The sequence below is a fragment of the Megalops cyprinoides genome, chromosome 17 (genome assembly GCF_013368585.1).
Source record: "Megalops cyprinoides isolate fMegCyp1 chromosome 17, fMegCyp1.pri, whole genome shotgun sequence".
Lineage (NCBI taxonomy): Eukaryota > Metazoa > Chordata > Actinopteri > Elopiformes > Megalopidae > Megalops > Megalops cyprinoides.
In genome coordinates this window covers 556,113-572,882 of record NC_050599.1, presented here as the reverse complement: position 1 = coordinate 572,882, position 16,770 = coordinate 556,113, and the positions used below count along the sequence as shown (strand labels likewise).

The 16,770-nt window shown below is 51.4% G+C and overlaps 1 protein-coding gene across 1 annotated transcript in view; it reads right to left on the bottom strand.

The window, feature by feature from the left end:
• Positions 1-1,080: 1,080 nt before the first annotated feature.
• Positions 1,081-16,770, bottom strand: part of LOC118792305 (leucine-rich repeat and fibronectin type-III domain-containing protein 2-like) — an 82,355-nt gene continuing 66,665 nt past the window's right edge. The window contains exons 4-5 of the mRNA XM_036550130.1: positions 6,891-8,286; positions 1,081-2,125 (exon numbers count right to left, since the gene is read on the bottom strand). Of these exons, the coding sequence (XP_036406023.1) occupies positions 1,165-2,125; positions 6,891-8,266 (2,337 nt within the window). The 5' untranslated portion in view covers positions 8,267-8,286 and the 3' untranslated portion in view covers positions 1,081-1,164. The remainder of the gene's footprint in view (positions 2,126-6,890; positions 8,287-16,770) is intronic.

Here is a 16,770-nt window from a genome sequence, read left to right as displayed (position 1 = left end):
CATGCATGTATGTATATATGGCTGTATGCATGTATTCTGTATATGTATGTAATCTATGCATGTATGTATGAATGCTTACATGCATGCAGGTAACCTTGGTAACACCTGGGAAAGGGGTCCATACTGTCTATTAAATCCAATAGACTTTAAGTTTGTAAAATTTGTATACAAAAAACATATTACAAAAAAGAAATGCAATTGACTGAAAGTATCAGTTTCACACTTTTTTATGAGCAAAACATTGAGCAAAACGTATCGCCATCACCTGCCAGCATCGTTATAATGATCATCATTAGCACGCTTACATCTGTATTTGTCTTCAGGTGCCGTTAGAAGTCCATGAGAAAGTGGTTTTAATACCTTGCATTTGAATAGTTATGACCTAAAATATGAGAGCAATTTATTTGACCAAAAAAAATCAGAACCATAACTTAGAAACATAGATGTTCCTTTTTTTTTTTTTTTACTTACGAGGAATAATTCAGTTTGTTTTTAAATCTCTGAATGTGTTCCAGTATTCACATCTGCACAGCACTCAGGCTGGTGATTGCCTTTTCCCTCTAATGCTAATGCTTTAGCGTGAAATCAGTGCTTCTCTCACTCACGCAAACATGATGGTGATTCTGACGCCTCTCTCCACTGGGAAAAGCGCGGTGCGGTCCATCTCTCAGGGGTGGCAATCAGAGCTCACAGGTAAATGCAGGGGGGGGCTGTGTGGCATTCAGCTGCGTCTCACACAAAGAAGGAGCGAGAGGAACACAGAAAAATAAAACCCAATTTATGGTATGAAAATCACTACTCCAGAGAGGGGACAGCCAGATGAGCGTTTGACTTGTAAAATGAAAAAATACATCAAAATTGAATTCATTACATGTGTGCAGTCAGGTTGAGTCTGCAGCGCTGTGACTGGCGGCTGTCAGCCAGAGTAATGTGCCTGTGACCCCCAGCGCCCTGCGGCTGCCTGACCACGGCAGCACCGGCACTCCACACCGACCCTGACGCATTTCGCCCCCGCGTCGCCTCTGATCCCGCCCCCCCCCCACCCCACGGCTCGGATCAGCTGATGAGGGACTTGTGCTGACAGGATTAGCGTCGATGAACTACACGCACAGCAAGGGAGGGGGGGGGCACCGGGCTGTTGTCCTCTGCATGGCCCCCCCGCCCTCAGACTGTGCTCTCCATCACCCACTCGGAGCTCTCCAACGCCCCCTTGCTGCCGTCGGCTTCGCCCTCCTCGTCGTACTGCAGCAGCATGCCGTTGACGGACAGGCTCCTCTTAGTCCAGATGCGGCTGATGCGCCGGGGGTAGCTGCACAGCTGCGGGGGGGCGCTGCCCCCCACGTCCCCCATGTCGAAGGACTGGCTGCGCTTGGGCCTGCTGTCCAGCAGCAGCAGGCGGCTCAGTGTGGAGTCCATGGTCCGACCCAGCAGGGGCTCCTTGTCAGAAGGGGGCGCTGTGGCCCCGGGGGCGGAGCCAGAGGGCCCCGAGTCTCTGCCCTGGCCCCGCAGCTCCAGGGAGGTGAAGGCCCCCAGCAGGTGGTCCAGATTGGGCCGGGCCTTGGAGGGGACAGTCCTCCACTTGCTGGAGAGCACCCCCTCCTGGCTCTGCAGGCTGTAGCGGTCTCCGTCTCGGCTGCCCGGCGGGCCCGAGGATGAGGAGGAAGAAGAGGAGGATAGGCTGCTCTGGAGGGAGCCGCACCTGAACTCCACCACCTCATTCCTCAGGGTCACCTTGGGCTTGGGCTTGGGGGGCAGCAGGCCGTTGCGCAGGGCCCGGCCCCCGTTGGTCTGTGAGTAGGTGTCGCTGACGGTGGGCAGCTTGCCCGGGGGGGGCTCATCCTCACCCCCTGTCTTATAGCGCACCATCAGGATGACGATGAACACCAGCAGCGTGGCCACGATGACCCCGCCCACCACCAGGATCATGGTACCGCCCAGGAAGTGGGTGCGGAGCGACTGGCACTGCGGGTACTCGTCCCGGGTGAAGAACTGAACGCAGCCCACCACGTTGGTGGCGGTGAGCGTGGTGGCCGTGTCGTCCCACGCAGCCAGCACACACAGGTCATACTGCGTCCCCGACACAAGGTTCGTCACCAGGAAGGCCTTGCTGGAGGCCGGGATCATCCTTCAGAGATGGTTAAACAGAGGGGGACAGAAACAGGAAAAATTTTATCGTAGAGGGACAGAAATATGAGGAATTAAATCAGAGAGAAGGACAGAAATATGAGAAATTAAATCAGAGAGAAGGACAGAAATATGAGGAATTAAATCAGAGAGAAGGACAGAAATATGAGGAATTAAATCAGAGAGAGGAACTAAAATACAGGGGTGGGCAGCTTCCATACATAGGTTTGAAGAATAGTAGATTAATAGCAAAATCACATAAGTGATGTATGACCAAACATGACTATTAAATAAAACAGAAGACTGTGATTTGTCATTCAGTTTTCCTTTTGTTCAGTTCTCCCGTCTGGTTTTCACACTGGTGTCTGTATGAAATGGAACAGTAGATTCAGTTTTAATTACACAGCCGTGGCATAGAGGTGTGGAATGAACATTGCATATTTGCAACTACAATGAAAAATACAAAGACAGAGGAACAATGCTCTCTGATTCATTCTGTGTGTGAAGGATTTTCTGAAACGGCTGTGGAAGCTGGCACTGCTTTAATTCCTGTTCTTCTACATGAAGCAGACTGTCAGTCCTGCTGTCCAGGAGCTCCTCTCTCCACTGTAACAATCAGCATTGACCGGCTGTGCAGCCATCTGCTCTGGCAAACTGTACATGAGGTCAGGAGGCCAGGAAACAAAGAATGAGAAAAAGGAAATGATGAGGAGATAAGCGAAAGCCTTCAGTGTGATGGGGAGAGTGAAAGCCTGGGGAGCCTTTTTCACTGATCATCAGAAGAATTTCTCACCCCTTCTCCTCACCCATCAGCCTCTCACGGTCAAAAGTCACCCAGCTTTTCAGAGCCCTGACAGACGAGGTGCTCGAGTTGGCTTTGGTGTGGTGACTGCCCTGAGGCCATCGCTAACTGGACTGTCTGACAGCTGCAATGCTCCTTCCAGCCCTCAAATGCATGTCCTCAGCAGAGGCTGCAAACATGCTCCTGCCTGCCATTCAAACATGCTAAATGCAGCGAGTTTGAAGCTTCACGGTCCAGTTGGAGATACCTGTTAATGAGTGTCAGAGCAGGGTGGCCTGGGTGCCCCCCTTGCAGGTCCCGTTCAGAGTGGCCCACCTGAACTCGTCCCGCTCAGACTGCAGCGGTCTTCCGGGACTCTGACTCTGCTGAGACTCAGCAGGCATCCTTTCACCCGACAGCACAACGCAGCGCTGACTCCAATTTGAATTTTGAATATTTTCCAATTTTGCGTTCTCGGCCTGCTTGCCTGCTTTAATCTGCTGCTGGTTTGTAATTGGCCGAGCTGCCTGGAGCAGACGCCCTGGTGTGCGCTGGCCATTTCGGCAGGACTCCTCTCACTCTCCGACGCTCCTGATTGATTCCAGGCTGTCTGCATCGATGGCTTCATTTAGCTCCACTCAAATACACTGGAACAAAGCACTGCAAAATGCCAAGCGCTGCTTACCGTACAGACACTTACATTGCAGAGAGGCAATGTAGGAGAGCTTTGCTTCATTTTCACAGAAAGCATGGTGCAATAATAAGCAGAAGCTAAACCTGCCAAAGACAGAGCGGCGCTGCTTCGTCAGGAAAAACACGCTCAATAAACATATTTTCATCATAAACAATCTAAAAGGAGCATAAATGACTGGAGGCCTACAGCTTACCTGGCTTTAGTCAAGTAACATTTCCCCCCAGAAAGGCATGACCAAGCGCCTTTGCGTAGCATAGCTGTTACCCATTTATGCAGCTGGATACACTCGCTGAGGGAAGTGTTGGTCAGGAATCAGACAAACAGCAGTTACTGCAAAGCCCAGTTCCCTTCCCACAATGCCTCACTGCTGCCCCGAACAAGCCTCAATTAACATAATCCTAGTGTGAGATAATAGTAATGACCAACAGCGGAGCTCCCAGAGCGCATAAAATACCCTGTGATCGGAGACGAGAGCTGGCATCCATCGCTCAGAGCGGGACTCTCACTCATCGCAGGGTAAAGGACAGTACAGAGCCTCACTGCTGCTGAGTGTCATGTACCTCTGCAGTTCGGAAACTGACACATAATTCTGCCTCAGTCCACAGCCATTCCGGAGTCAGGTAGATGCCACCATCCGTGGATTATACAGCACACATTGAGAGGCATGATCTCTGATACTGTGACGACAGCTCTCCACTTGACATTATGTGTGAAAGTGTGTCAGAAAACCGGGTGGTTTAACTGTAGAAAGACTATGAGATCAAGGCTGTGGCAGCCTGCATGGGACAAAAATCCGCTGACACCCCCCCAAGGGACAGGAATGGATGGGGGAGCAGCAGAAAGTGTGAGTCATGTCCCATCTCTGAAAGGCCCGGGGGCTCCACACTCCCCCTGCTGTTCCCCACATCTCCCTCTCTCTCCATCCATTTCCCTCTTCTTTTGATTTCTTAATTTGAAAGTAATCCCACTGTAAACTTGAAAAGCTTTTCGCAGAGAAGTGTGGGAATGTAGGCTGTAGGAATAATGAAGAGTCCCAGGCAAATGCAAAAACAAAGAACGGAGACAAGGAACTGCCATCTCACAGGTCTGGGGGTGAAAGGGTTACATTTTCTCTGATAATTAAAATTTCCCCCCGTTTACAGGTCTGTAATGCTGTTTCCCCCCTGTGTACAGGTCTGTAATGCTGTTTCCCCCCTGTGTACAGGTCTGTAATGCTGTTTCCCCCCTGTGTACAGGTCTGTAATGCTGTTTCCCCCTGTGTACAGGGCTGTAATGCCGTTTCCCCCTGTGTACAGGGCTGTAATGCTGTTTCCCCCCGTGTACAGGTCTGTAATGCTGTTTCCCCCTGTGTACAGGTCTGTAATGCTGTTTCCCCTTGTGTACAGGTCTGTAATGCTGTTTCCCCCCTGTGTACAGGGCTGTAATGCTGTTTCCCCCTGTGTACAGGGCTGTAATGCTGCTGTTTCCCCCTGTGTACAGGTCTGTAATGCTGTTTCCCCCTGTGTACAGGTCTGTAATGCTGTTTCCCCCGTGTACAGGTCTGTAATGCTGTTTCCCCCCGTTTACAGGTCTGTAATGCTGTTTCCCCCTGTGTACAGGTCTGTAATGCTGCTGTTTCCCCCTGTGTACAGGTCTGTAATGCTGCTGTTTCCCCCCTGTGTACAGGGCTGTAATGCTGCTGTTTCCCCCTGTGTACAGGTCTGTAATGCTGTTTCCCCCTGTGTACAGGTCTGTAATGCTGTTTCCCCCGTGTACAGGTCTGTAATGCTGTTTCCCCCCGTTTACAGGTCTGTAATGCTGTTTCCCCCTGTGTACAGGGCTGTAATGCTGTTTCCCCCTGTGTACAGGTCTGTAATGCTGCTGTTTCCCCCTGTGTACAGGGCTGTAATGCTGCTGTTTCCCCCTGTGTACAGGTCTGTAATGCTGCTGTTTCCCCCTGTGTACAGGGCTGTAATGCTGTTTCCCCCCCGTGTACAGGTCTGTAATGCTGTTTCCCCTTGTGTACAGGTCTGTAATGCTGTTTCCCCCTGTGTACAGGGCTGTAATGCTGCTGTTTCCCCCTGTGTACAGGGCTGTAATGCTGTTTCCCCTGTGCACAGGGCTGTAATGCTGTTTCCCCCCCGTGTACAGGGCTGTAATGCTGCTGTTTCCCCCTGTGTACAGGGCTGTAATGCCGTTTCCCCCTGTGTACAGGGCTGTAATGCTGTTTCCCCCCGTGTACAGGTCTGTAATGCTGTTTCCCCCTGTGTACAGGTCTGTAATGCTGTTTCCCCTTGTGTACAGGTCTGTAATGCTGTTTCCCCCTGTGTACAGGGCTGTAATGCTGTTTCCCCCTGTGTACAGGGCTGTAATGCTGTTTCCCCCTGTGTACAGGGCTGTAATGCTGCTGTTTCCCCCTGTGTACAGGTCTGTAATGCTGCTGTTTCCCCCTGTGTACGGGGCTGTAATGCTGTTCCCCCCTGTGTACAGGGCTGTAATGCTGTTTCCCCCTGTGTACAGGGCTGTAATGCCGTTTCCCCCTGTGTACAGGGCTGTAATGCTGTTTCCCCCTGTGTACAGGTCTGTAATGCTGCTGTTTCCCCCTGTGTACAGGTCTGTAATGCTGCTGTTTCCCCCTGTGTACAGGTCTGTAATGCTGCAGTTTCCCCCTGTGTACAGGTCTGTAATGCTGCTGTTTCCCCCTGTGTACAGGGCTGTAATGCTGTTTCCCCCTGTGTACAGGGCTGTAATGCTGTTTCCCCCCCGTGTACAGGGCTGTAATGCCGTTTCCCCCTGTGTACAGGGCTGTAATGCTGTTTCCCCCTGTGTACAGGTCTGTAATGCTGTTTCCCCCTGTGTACAGGTCTGTAATGCTGTTTCCCCCTGTGTACAGGTCTGTAATGCTGCTGTTTCCCCCTGTGTACAGGTCTGTAATGCTGTTTCCCCCTGTGTACAGGGCTGTAATGCTGCTGTTTCCCCCTGTGTACAGGTCTGTAATGCTGCTGTTTCCCCCTGTGTACAGGTCTGTAATGCTGTTTCCCCCTGTGTACAGGTCTGTAATGCTGTTTCCCCCTGTGTACAGGTCTGTAATGCTGCTGTTTCCCCCTGTGTACAGGTCTGTAATGCTGCTGTTTCCCCCTGTGTACGGGGCTGTAATGCTGTTTCCCCCTGTGTACAGGGCTGAGGCAGCATGCGCACTGTATTCTCCAGCATTTCTTTAGGCCTGTGTTCTGTGAATGCTGTGAGAACGCTTGTGCAAGCTACCCACCCCTTCCACCCACACCACCCTGCCCTCCAGGTGTCCCTCCTTACCTGTAGATCAGGACTTCGTCGTCTGAGCAGTTGTACTGAAGCTGGTACATCTTCACCTTGGGGGCCGCCTTGCTGACGGACCAGCTGACCAGCGCAGAGACGGCCGTCACCTCCGACACTGACACCGCCTTCTCGGGCGGGGCCTTGGCCTCCCCCTTGCTGGTCTTGGTGGAGCTGGTGATGTCGGACAGCCGGGACTTGGGCTGTGTGCTGCGGCCGGTGTCGTTGCTCAGGTGGGGTAGCTGCACAATGGACAGCTCGACGGTGGCGGTGGACTCACCCGCCACGTTGGCCGCGATGCAGGTAAAGGTGCCGTAGTCCTTGGAGGTGGTGATGAGGATCTCCAGGGTGCCGTTGCCGTACACCACCGCCCGCGAGGAGTTGCCAATCAGACGGTCATCGGGGGCGAGCCAGTGGATGGTGGGCGGGGGGTCACCGATGGCCTTGCACTTCATGCTGGCAGTCTGGCCCTCCAGCACCAGCAGCTTGTGGGTGTGCTGAGTGATGAGGGGCTGCTCGCAGGTGAACTCCTCCTCCGAGATGTGCCAGAAGTAGCGCCCCTTCAGGTTGGGAGGGGAAGCGCAGGTCTCCAGTTCGTCGTCCCTCTCCAGCCTGCGCAGCCAGAGAACCTCGCAGTTGCAGTGCAGCGGGTTTCCGCCGAGGCTGAGGGACAGCTGCGGGGCGTAGGGCGTACTCAGCACCAGCGTGTCCTGGGCGCGGGCGAAGATGGGGTCCGGCGGCAGCTTCTGCAGCTGGTTGGACGTCAGGTCCAGCCGGGCCAGCCGCTCCAGGTCCGCAAAGGTGCCCTCAGGTATGTAATCGATCAGGTTGTGGTCCAGGCTGAGCTGGTGCAGGTTGACCATCTGCCGCACGGAGTCCCAGGGCAGGCCGCGCAGGTTGTTGTAGGACAGGTCCAGGTCCTCCAGCGTCAGCGCCAGGTCCTCAAAGGCGCGCTCGGACACGCGGCTCAGCTGGTTGTTGTTGAGGATGAGGTGCTGCAGGTTGACCAGGCCGCGCAGGTCGTCCGGCCCGATCTGGGTCAGCCGGTTGTTGTCCAGGTGCAGGGAGCGCAGGGTCTCCAGGTCAGAGAAGGCGAAGGGCTGGATGGAGCCGATGGTGTTGCGGGACAGAGTGAGGTCCACCAGGCCCGTCATGTTGGCAAAGTCCTGCTGCGTGATGCGGAGGATGAAGTTCCCGCCGAGACGCAGCTCCACCGTCCGCCGGTCGATGTCGGGCGGCACGAACAGCAGGCCCTTGGAGGGACAGAGCGTGCCCAGCGACTCGGACAGGTTCTGGCAGACGCAGTACTTGGGGCAGGCATGGGCCATCGTCACCGCGGTTCCCAGAAGCAGCAGCCCACAGAGCACTCTGTCCATGGTGAGTCACACGCGGGGACCTGCAGAGAGGACAGTGAGAGAGTCAGCCCTGCGCTCAGCTACGCGCCACTGCGCTCAGCTGCGCGCCACTGCGCTCAGCTACACGCCACTGCGCTCAGCTACGCACCGCTGTGCTCAGCTACGCATCACTGCGTACTGCGCTCAGCTACGCACCACTGCGCTCAGCTACACGCCACTGCGCTCAGCTACGCACCACTGTGCTCAGCTACGCACCACTGCGCTCAGCTACGCACCACTGTGCTCAGCTACGCATCACTGCGTACTGCACTCAGCTACATGCCACTGCGTACTCCGCTCAGCTATGCGACACTGCGTACTGTTACACACAGCACTGTGCACTCAGTTAAATGCTGCTGTGTTTTGGCAGAAACAGTGCTGTCATGGCAGCCTGTCTGTCTGAGAACATGTTTCCAGAATAACTTCAGAGCTGAAGAACAGGCCGAACATCCTCTTCCCCCAACATTTACCCTTCTTTGCAACAGAGCCTGTTACACCGAGGAAAGCCTCTTCGCTTTTGGGTGAAGACTCATGCAGCATTAAGCGACTCCTCTCTGGAGAGAGGATCTCTACCCAAGCAGACCTGCAAAACACTCCATCACATATCCAACAGGACAACACGCACCTGGAGCATCTGATATGCTGATGCCAGAGGAAGCAAAAGCATTATTCCAGACAAACTTTGAGGGAATGATACTTAACCTTCAGTTTTAATGGCTTGGCATCAGAGTATATTGGTGACCTTTTGGAAAGATATCAGCCCAAACCGACCCTTCGATCTGCACAGGCTAAACGTCTCTGTATTCCAGCAGCAAATTACAGCAGAATGGGTGAAGCTTTATTTTACTATGCTGCTCCCAGGCTGTGGAATAGCCTGTCTCTACAGATTAGAGAGGTACAAACAGCGGCTAATTTTAAAAGTCAGTTCAAAAGACGTATTTTTAAGATAGCGTTTAGCTGAAATGGGCTGCTTTATTGCTTTTATCCTAACTTTTAATCTTTTTATTTGTTCTTAATCTTGTTTTATTTGTTCTGATCCTTGCAGTCATTTTAATTTCTTGAGTATTTTGACATTTTACTATTTTTTGTATTTCTTGGAAATTGTTTTTACTGTGTCATTTTGGTATTTCTTTGTCTTTTCCCTAAAGCTCTTTGGGCTACAAATGATTTCCTTGAAAGGTGTTAAATACATAGTTATAATTATTGTTATTTCAGAGAGCCGATTCCCTTCCTATTGGAGTAGCAGCATTGGTAAAGTTAGCAGGATCTGTGAAAGGCTCTCAGGCGCAGTTCTGCTGCCCAGGTCCTGGCAGGTTGCAGTGTCTGCAATGTTTTCCTCTGAGTCAAAACTTTCACCACCTGCTTCAGCGTTTCATTGTCTTGATAAAAACTTTTCTTTTTCTTAGTGGGGAGTCAACACAGTGCTGAGAGGTGTGCAGTGTGCTGAATGCAGTGTGCTGAATGCAGTGTGCCGAACGCAGTGTGCCGGACGCAGTGTGCCGGACGCAGTGTGCCGGACGCAGTGTGCCGAATGCAGTGTGCTGAATGCAGTGTGCCGGACGCAGTGTGCCGGACGCAGTGTGCTGAATGCAGTTTGCTGAATGCAGTGTGCCGAACGCAGTGTGCCGGACGCAGTGTGCCGGACGCAGTGTGCCGGACGCAGTGTGCCGGACGCAGTGTGTTGAATGCAGTGTGCCGGACGCAGTGTGCCGGACGCAGTGTGCCGGACGCAGTGTGCCGGACGCAGTGTGCTGAATGCAGTGTGCTGAACGCAGTGTGCCGGACGCAGTGTGCTGGACGCAGTCTCAGCATGTCCCTCCTGCTGTGTATCCTCGTGTAACCCCTTGCGCTGTAGCGTCACGCGTGTGAGGCGTGTCACACGGTGCTCATTCCCGCTGCATGGCCTCTCTTCCCAGCGGCAGCGGCCTCCTTTATCAGCTGTGTACTGCTCTCCCTGCATTCAGCTAAGCCAAAATAAAGCACACTCCGCCATTGCTCCTGCCGCTCAGCCCAAAGCCTCGAGCACAGGCATGCCTCTCTCCCGCCGCCTCCCTGCAGCCTCACTCTCCTTTGGAAGGACTCTGTTCTCATAGCAGGGTGTAGTTTTCATTCTCAGCAGGTTACAGAATGTCTTCTAATCACCTGGCTAATTAACCATGCAGGCAGACACAGGTTACCTGCTACCTGAAGTGACCTGTCCCTCACAGGACACTCATTTCTGCAGGCCATCTCTGCAACATACAGTTTGATGATGTCATCTAGAAGCTCCACCCCTGCTCCGCTCACTCAGCCAATGAACGAGAGAGTCTGTTGGTACGGGGTGGCCACCGTACTTGCTTTTGCTAGCAAAAATGTGTATGACAGCTAGTTACGATAGCTAACTAAACAGCAAGCAATGCAGATCTAGACACTGATACTAAACTCTCAGACTGAACATTCAGTTAGTAAGCCAAGATGAACATTAGTAACATTAGAGAAGCTGCAAAAAGGATAAGCAAACATTTTGGTTATGTTTGCCATTTGGCAGAGAAGAAATTAAAATGAAAATGATCACCCACAGATGCTCAACAGTCCAGTCACTTGGATTAAAGTGACTGTTTTCCCTGTGCAATGCAGATGACATGAGAACAGCCTTCACAGTCAAACTTGCATACATACATACTGTATGCATTCAGGAGCACACACATATGCATATATATATTTATACGCACACACACACACGCACACACATACACACACACGCACACACGCACACACACGTGCACACACACACGCACACACACACACACGCACACACACACACACACACACACGCACACACGCACACACGCGCACGCACACACATACGCACACATGCACACACACACACACACACACACGCACACGCACACACACACACATACGCACACACGCACACGCACACACGCACACGCGCGCACGCACACACATACGCACACACACAAGCACACACACACACACACACACACACACACACACACACACACACACACACGCACACACACACACACGCGCACACACACACACACACACACACACACACACACACACACACACACACACACTAATAAAACGTGAGCATATCCTGAGTGCAGCTGGGGGAGTACCTGTGGCAGAGTGCTATGAGGTGTAAAGGTCAGGGATGCGGAGCTGCAGGCTCTGGGCAGCGGTGGAGAAGAGCTGCACAGGAGCATGGGGCCGGCGCTCAGGGTCGCAGGTACCGGTGACATGATGATAGACAGCCTCTTTATTTCAGATACTGCGGGCACAGTACGACCCACAATCCCTCACTGTGCCGCCACTCTTCCGGCAGAGTGATTAGCTGTAATTAGGCTGTCTGTCAGCTCCCCCCTACACCCCCCCGGGTCACTCTGAAAGCTCTCTGACGAATCGGCTGCTGCCACTTACAGTTCACTACAGCTCATGCAAAAAGGTCATTTCCATTTAAGCCCAGTGGGGTGAGCCGGCCCGAGAGAGGGTCACTACAGGTGCTCTATCTGCATGCTTACCTCCTACCTGCAAATCAATGACAATGGCAAAACAATGGAAAAGGGGTCCACCCATTATCTAACACTACAGACCAACGGATGCTGGAGGACACCGAAATCTCTCAGGTTGAACCCTTTTCCACTACGCTCGATAGCGAGTTATACAGGTGGTAGTGAGTGACCGGGCGTGAGTTGGTTAGTGAGCGAGTTAGCTGGACACTCCGCCGGTTACTAGTTGTTTGCCACCATGAGAGGGGTGAGGAGGCAATGGGGCAGGTAAGTGCCCCCGCAGGTTTATCATTCTGTTGGATCCGTGTCTGTTGGGGCCACTGACCCACCGGCCAGTGAGGCTGACGGAAGCCTGCCAGCACCCCAGCAACAGCAGAGGCTGTTCATTGCAGCAGAAGATAAAAGTGTAACTGAGAGAGAGAGATTTCAGCATGTGACACAATTCTTGCAGTATGCTGATCTGAGGGGGGCCGCTGATCTGAGGGGGGCCGCTGGCTGCTGATCTGAGGGGGGCCGCTGATCTGGGGGGGGCCGCTTCTCTCAGCTGCTGCTGATCTTTCAGAGGCAACTCCTCCTGCAGCTCTTCAGGGCCTCAGTGAAAGCAGGGCTTCCCACTAACAGCAGCAATGGCCCTGACCCTCATGTCCCCTGCCTAATCTTCCTCCTCCTCCTCATGTGCATGCGTTCCAGTAAACCCAGCTCAGCTGAATACATCAAACAGCACCATCCCACCAGCCCTCCTGCTCTCCTGATCCGGTTAGCGGCTGGCTGCTCCCTCAGGTTTATCAGGGCTTATCCCTGCGAGGCCAGCAGCACCCCCTGCCTGTGCAGCGTGGGGAGGACCGGCTCTCCCTCCCAAACCCCACAGGCTCACCTCCTCAGGAGGGAGCCCCCCTCGGAGAGACGGGGAGACGGAGAGGAGGAGAGGGAGCGACAGACACAAACCCCCACAAACATAAACCCCCAAAACACAAAGCTCCCGAACCACAAACCCCCTCAAACACAACCCCCCAGAAACTCAACCACAGCGGGGGGGCTGCCGGCCATTCCAGGACATGTGGTCAGCAGGGAGTGTGTCTTCCATCCCGCACGGACCCCAGCTTCACCCTCAACATGAGCGGACTGCTCACCTCATTTTAAAGAGAAGCAGCTTGCCCTGCATTTCTGACCCCTCCACTCAGCCATACCTCAGAGACACTGTACTCTATTCATTGTTTCACTGATTATTTATTTAGCAGAGGTTCAATCTATTCAGTAACTCTTACAAGAAGCTGAAATTCAGAGTAATCCCCCTCAAAAATAAATAAAATTAAAATAAAAAGTCATTCCTTTCCCTCAACACAAATGAGCCATGAAACAATGTGATTATTTTCAAACATATCCACAAAGAACAAACAACCCAAGAGGCACAGATAGATACGAGGGTCTGAAAATGTCATATATTACACTAAGAGCGGCTCAGCAACAGCATAGTCTTTACTGTTGGTTAGCCTGCCAATCCATTATCATGAATTATCTCAATATTCTGTAACAGCTGCAGTGGTTATCTTGGGATCTTCAGATGGATAACTTAGGCTTTCAAATAAACCTTAAAACCTTTGGTGATTAAAATCTTGAGTTTTGCATCATGTGATCCTGAAATGACTGATTTAATAATACCAGACTCCTGAGGTATGTGTGCTTGAGGTCTTCCTTTATGTACGCCCTAATGAGCTGCTATTTACATAGAGGCACTTAGACAATTTATTTTTATATTTGTTATAAGTTCAGTGTTATTTTCTGTGTACAGCTCAGACAGAGAGGAGCAGTGCGCAGTGAGGCCGAACAGCAGCTGGGCGGGAGAACAGTGGTGAGGCATGGATCAGTCACGCTGCACAGCGAGCGCTAATCACTAAACCTCAGCCCTACAATGGAAACTACACCTGTATGCTGTGTCTTCAGAAGCATTCATCACATGAGGGGAGTGCAGATTTGCTCATCACAAATACAAACTACAGATAAGACAGCAAAGCCACCGGCTCCAGCACACTGCTGCCTGCCTGAGGGAGAGACAGACAGCAGTGCCATCACCACCAGCTCCTGCTAAAGCATATCAGCTCCATCAGCCACCAGTCCCACAGCTGCCCTCACTGGTGATGTGATTTAAATGCAGATTTTGGCATTTGTAAGGCAGTAATGGCCTGCGACACACTGACACTGTGCTGTCTGTTGTGTAGACCGCGTCTGCGACACACTGACACTGTGCTGTCTGTTGTGTAGACCGCGTCTGCGACACACTGACACTGTGCTGTCTGTTGTGTAGACCGCGTCTGCGACACACTGACACTGTGCTGTCTGTTGTGTAGACCGCGTCTGCGACACACTGACACTGTGCTATCTGTTGTGTAGACCGCATCTGCGACACACTGACACTGTGCTGTCTGTTGTGTAGACCGTGTCTGCGACACACTGACACTGTGCTGTCTGTTGTGTAGACCGCGTCTGCGACACACTGACACTGTGCTGTCTGTTGTGTAGACTGTGTCTGCGACACACTGACACTGTGCTGTCTGTTGTGTAGACCGCGTCTGCGACACACTGACACGGTGCTGTCTGTTGTGTAGACTGTGTCTGCGACACACTGACACTGTGCTGTCTGTTGTGTAGACTGTGTCTGCGACACACTGACACTGTGCTGTCTGTTGTGTAGACCGCGTCTGCGACACACTGACACGGTGCTGTCTGTTGTGTAGACTGTGTCTGCGACACACTGACACTGTGCTGTCTGTTGTGTAGACTGTGTCTGCGACACACTGACACTGTGCTGTCTGTTGTGTAGACCGCGTCTGCGACACACTGACACGGTGCTGTCTGTTGTGTAGACTGTGTCTGCGACACACTGACACTGTGCTGTCTGTTGTGTAGACCGCGTCTGCGACACACTGACACTGTGCTGTCTGTTGTGTAGACCGCGTCTGCGACACACTCTCTTGCTGCTGTGACTCCTCAGTGGCTCCATGACAAAGCTCCTCGGGTTGTCTGTAGACAGTGCAGTGTGTGACATTAACTGTGTACCATCCGCTGTACCATCACTGTTGTAATTGAAAGATGGATGGTACAGCACATTCTGCACACAGACATGTCCTGAGAGACTGCACAAGGGTGTCTGCTGAAATGCCAATAATGTAATGTAATAAGCAGAGTGCACATCTTATGGTGCAGAACATGTGAAATGCAGAATAAATTAAACAGGCCACACACTGTTTGAAACACACACCTCCACTGGGCCCGGACACCTCTCTGCAGGAGACTCGCTGTGCAGGGGGTTTAACCAGCTGCATTTTTAGGAATAATTGAGTAGTTTGGTGGTTCTGATCACTCCTGAGCACTCTAAACATTCCTGCTATTACTGGGTAATAAAAGTGAAACAGTTTCATGGATTAATTTTATCTTACTAATATTTTAGTTTAAGTATCAATAGGTCTGGCTTTTTTACAATCAGTCAGGTCCACTGCCTCCACTTTCCAAGAGTGCTACAGTAACTTCTCAGCCACAGTGGAGCCCTGTAACAGAATTACTACAACAGCAGAGCTGAATCACAGGCTGTGTGCTCCCTCACTGCATAAAGCAAGGCACATTCAACACACATCAGAGCCGAATGAAAGAACACTCTGGCTTTCTAACCATGTGAAACACGCAGCCAAATAATGGCTTAGCAAAAGCACACGGCTTAAGGCATCAATCATATATTTCACTTTCAATATGATGAAATTATAAGTAATTTCTTCATTCATCCTGACCCCAGGAAAATTAGGCTTTACACTCTGCCAATAATAGCTTTTCCCTTGACAAGAACACTTTGAACATTTAATTCAAATGAGGAAAAACTTTAAGTATCAAAGGCATTTTGTTGAGTGGAAAGACTTGTGTACATGGAGTGAAACTGAAGGATCCATCAGACAGCTGGGCAGACAGCTGGGCAGAAAGCCTGTGCAAGAGAGTCAGCAGCAGGAGAGTCAGCAGCAGGAGAGTGAGCAGCCGGAGAGTGAGCAGCCGGAGAGTGAGCAGCCGGAGAGTCAGCAGCAGGAGAGTCAGCAGCAGGAGAGTCAGCAGCAGGAGAGTGAGCAGCAGGAGAGTCAGCAGCCGGAGAGTCAGCAGCAGGAGAGTCAGCAGCCGGAGAGTCAGCAGCCGGAGAGTCAGCAGCAGGAGAGTGAGCAGCCGGAGAGTCAGCAGCGCTTCTCCTGCTTATACAGTCTCTGCCTATGGGCCTTTACAGAACAAAATCTCACATTCATATTGGATTATAGCCTAAACTAATTTAAAGTTGTTTGCTTAATACATGGTTTTATAAAGGGATATAAAGTTATACAGCTTTGGCAGATCAGTGAGTTTCTCCAAAGGGATTTTTCTGCAGAGGACAACAAATTATTCAGAGGAGGTCCTCTCTCTAACAGTTTGTGTTTGGTGTCTTTGTTAAGATGATTTATGAAACATTGAAAGAGAGTTTAAATCTGGCAAACTGCCGGATACAGTTTGAAAGTGATTAATTAGCCCATGAAATAATTAGCAACAGCGCACAGAACAATCTTGAGGTAATGAGAGCAATTAAACCCAGCTGAAATATTGATAAGGCCTGTTATTACTTTACTGTAGTTTGCCAAAGTCAATGCCACCTCCACACCATGTGAAAAGTCCAGTCGATGTGGAAAAACGCAGCCCTTAGCCAATAAAGCAAAGCTGCGCAGGCAGAAGCTAGAAGAAGCTTTGCATTTTCAAATGTCAGAGAGGTCAGTGAACAGAATCAAAATAACTCAAAGTGCTGTTTGTACTTTTCCTTCTGCTACCCAGAGAAGGCATTCTCAGAAAGGGAACAACACAAGAATTCTTCAGAAATGTGCTGGTTATGTTAAAAGTGTGAGTTCTTTAAAAACTGTTACTGTAAAGTTGTAGCTTCCCTGTGCTCAGACATTAGCGTTGTCAGTATATTCATTC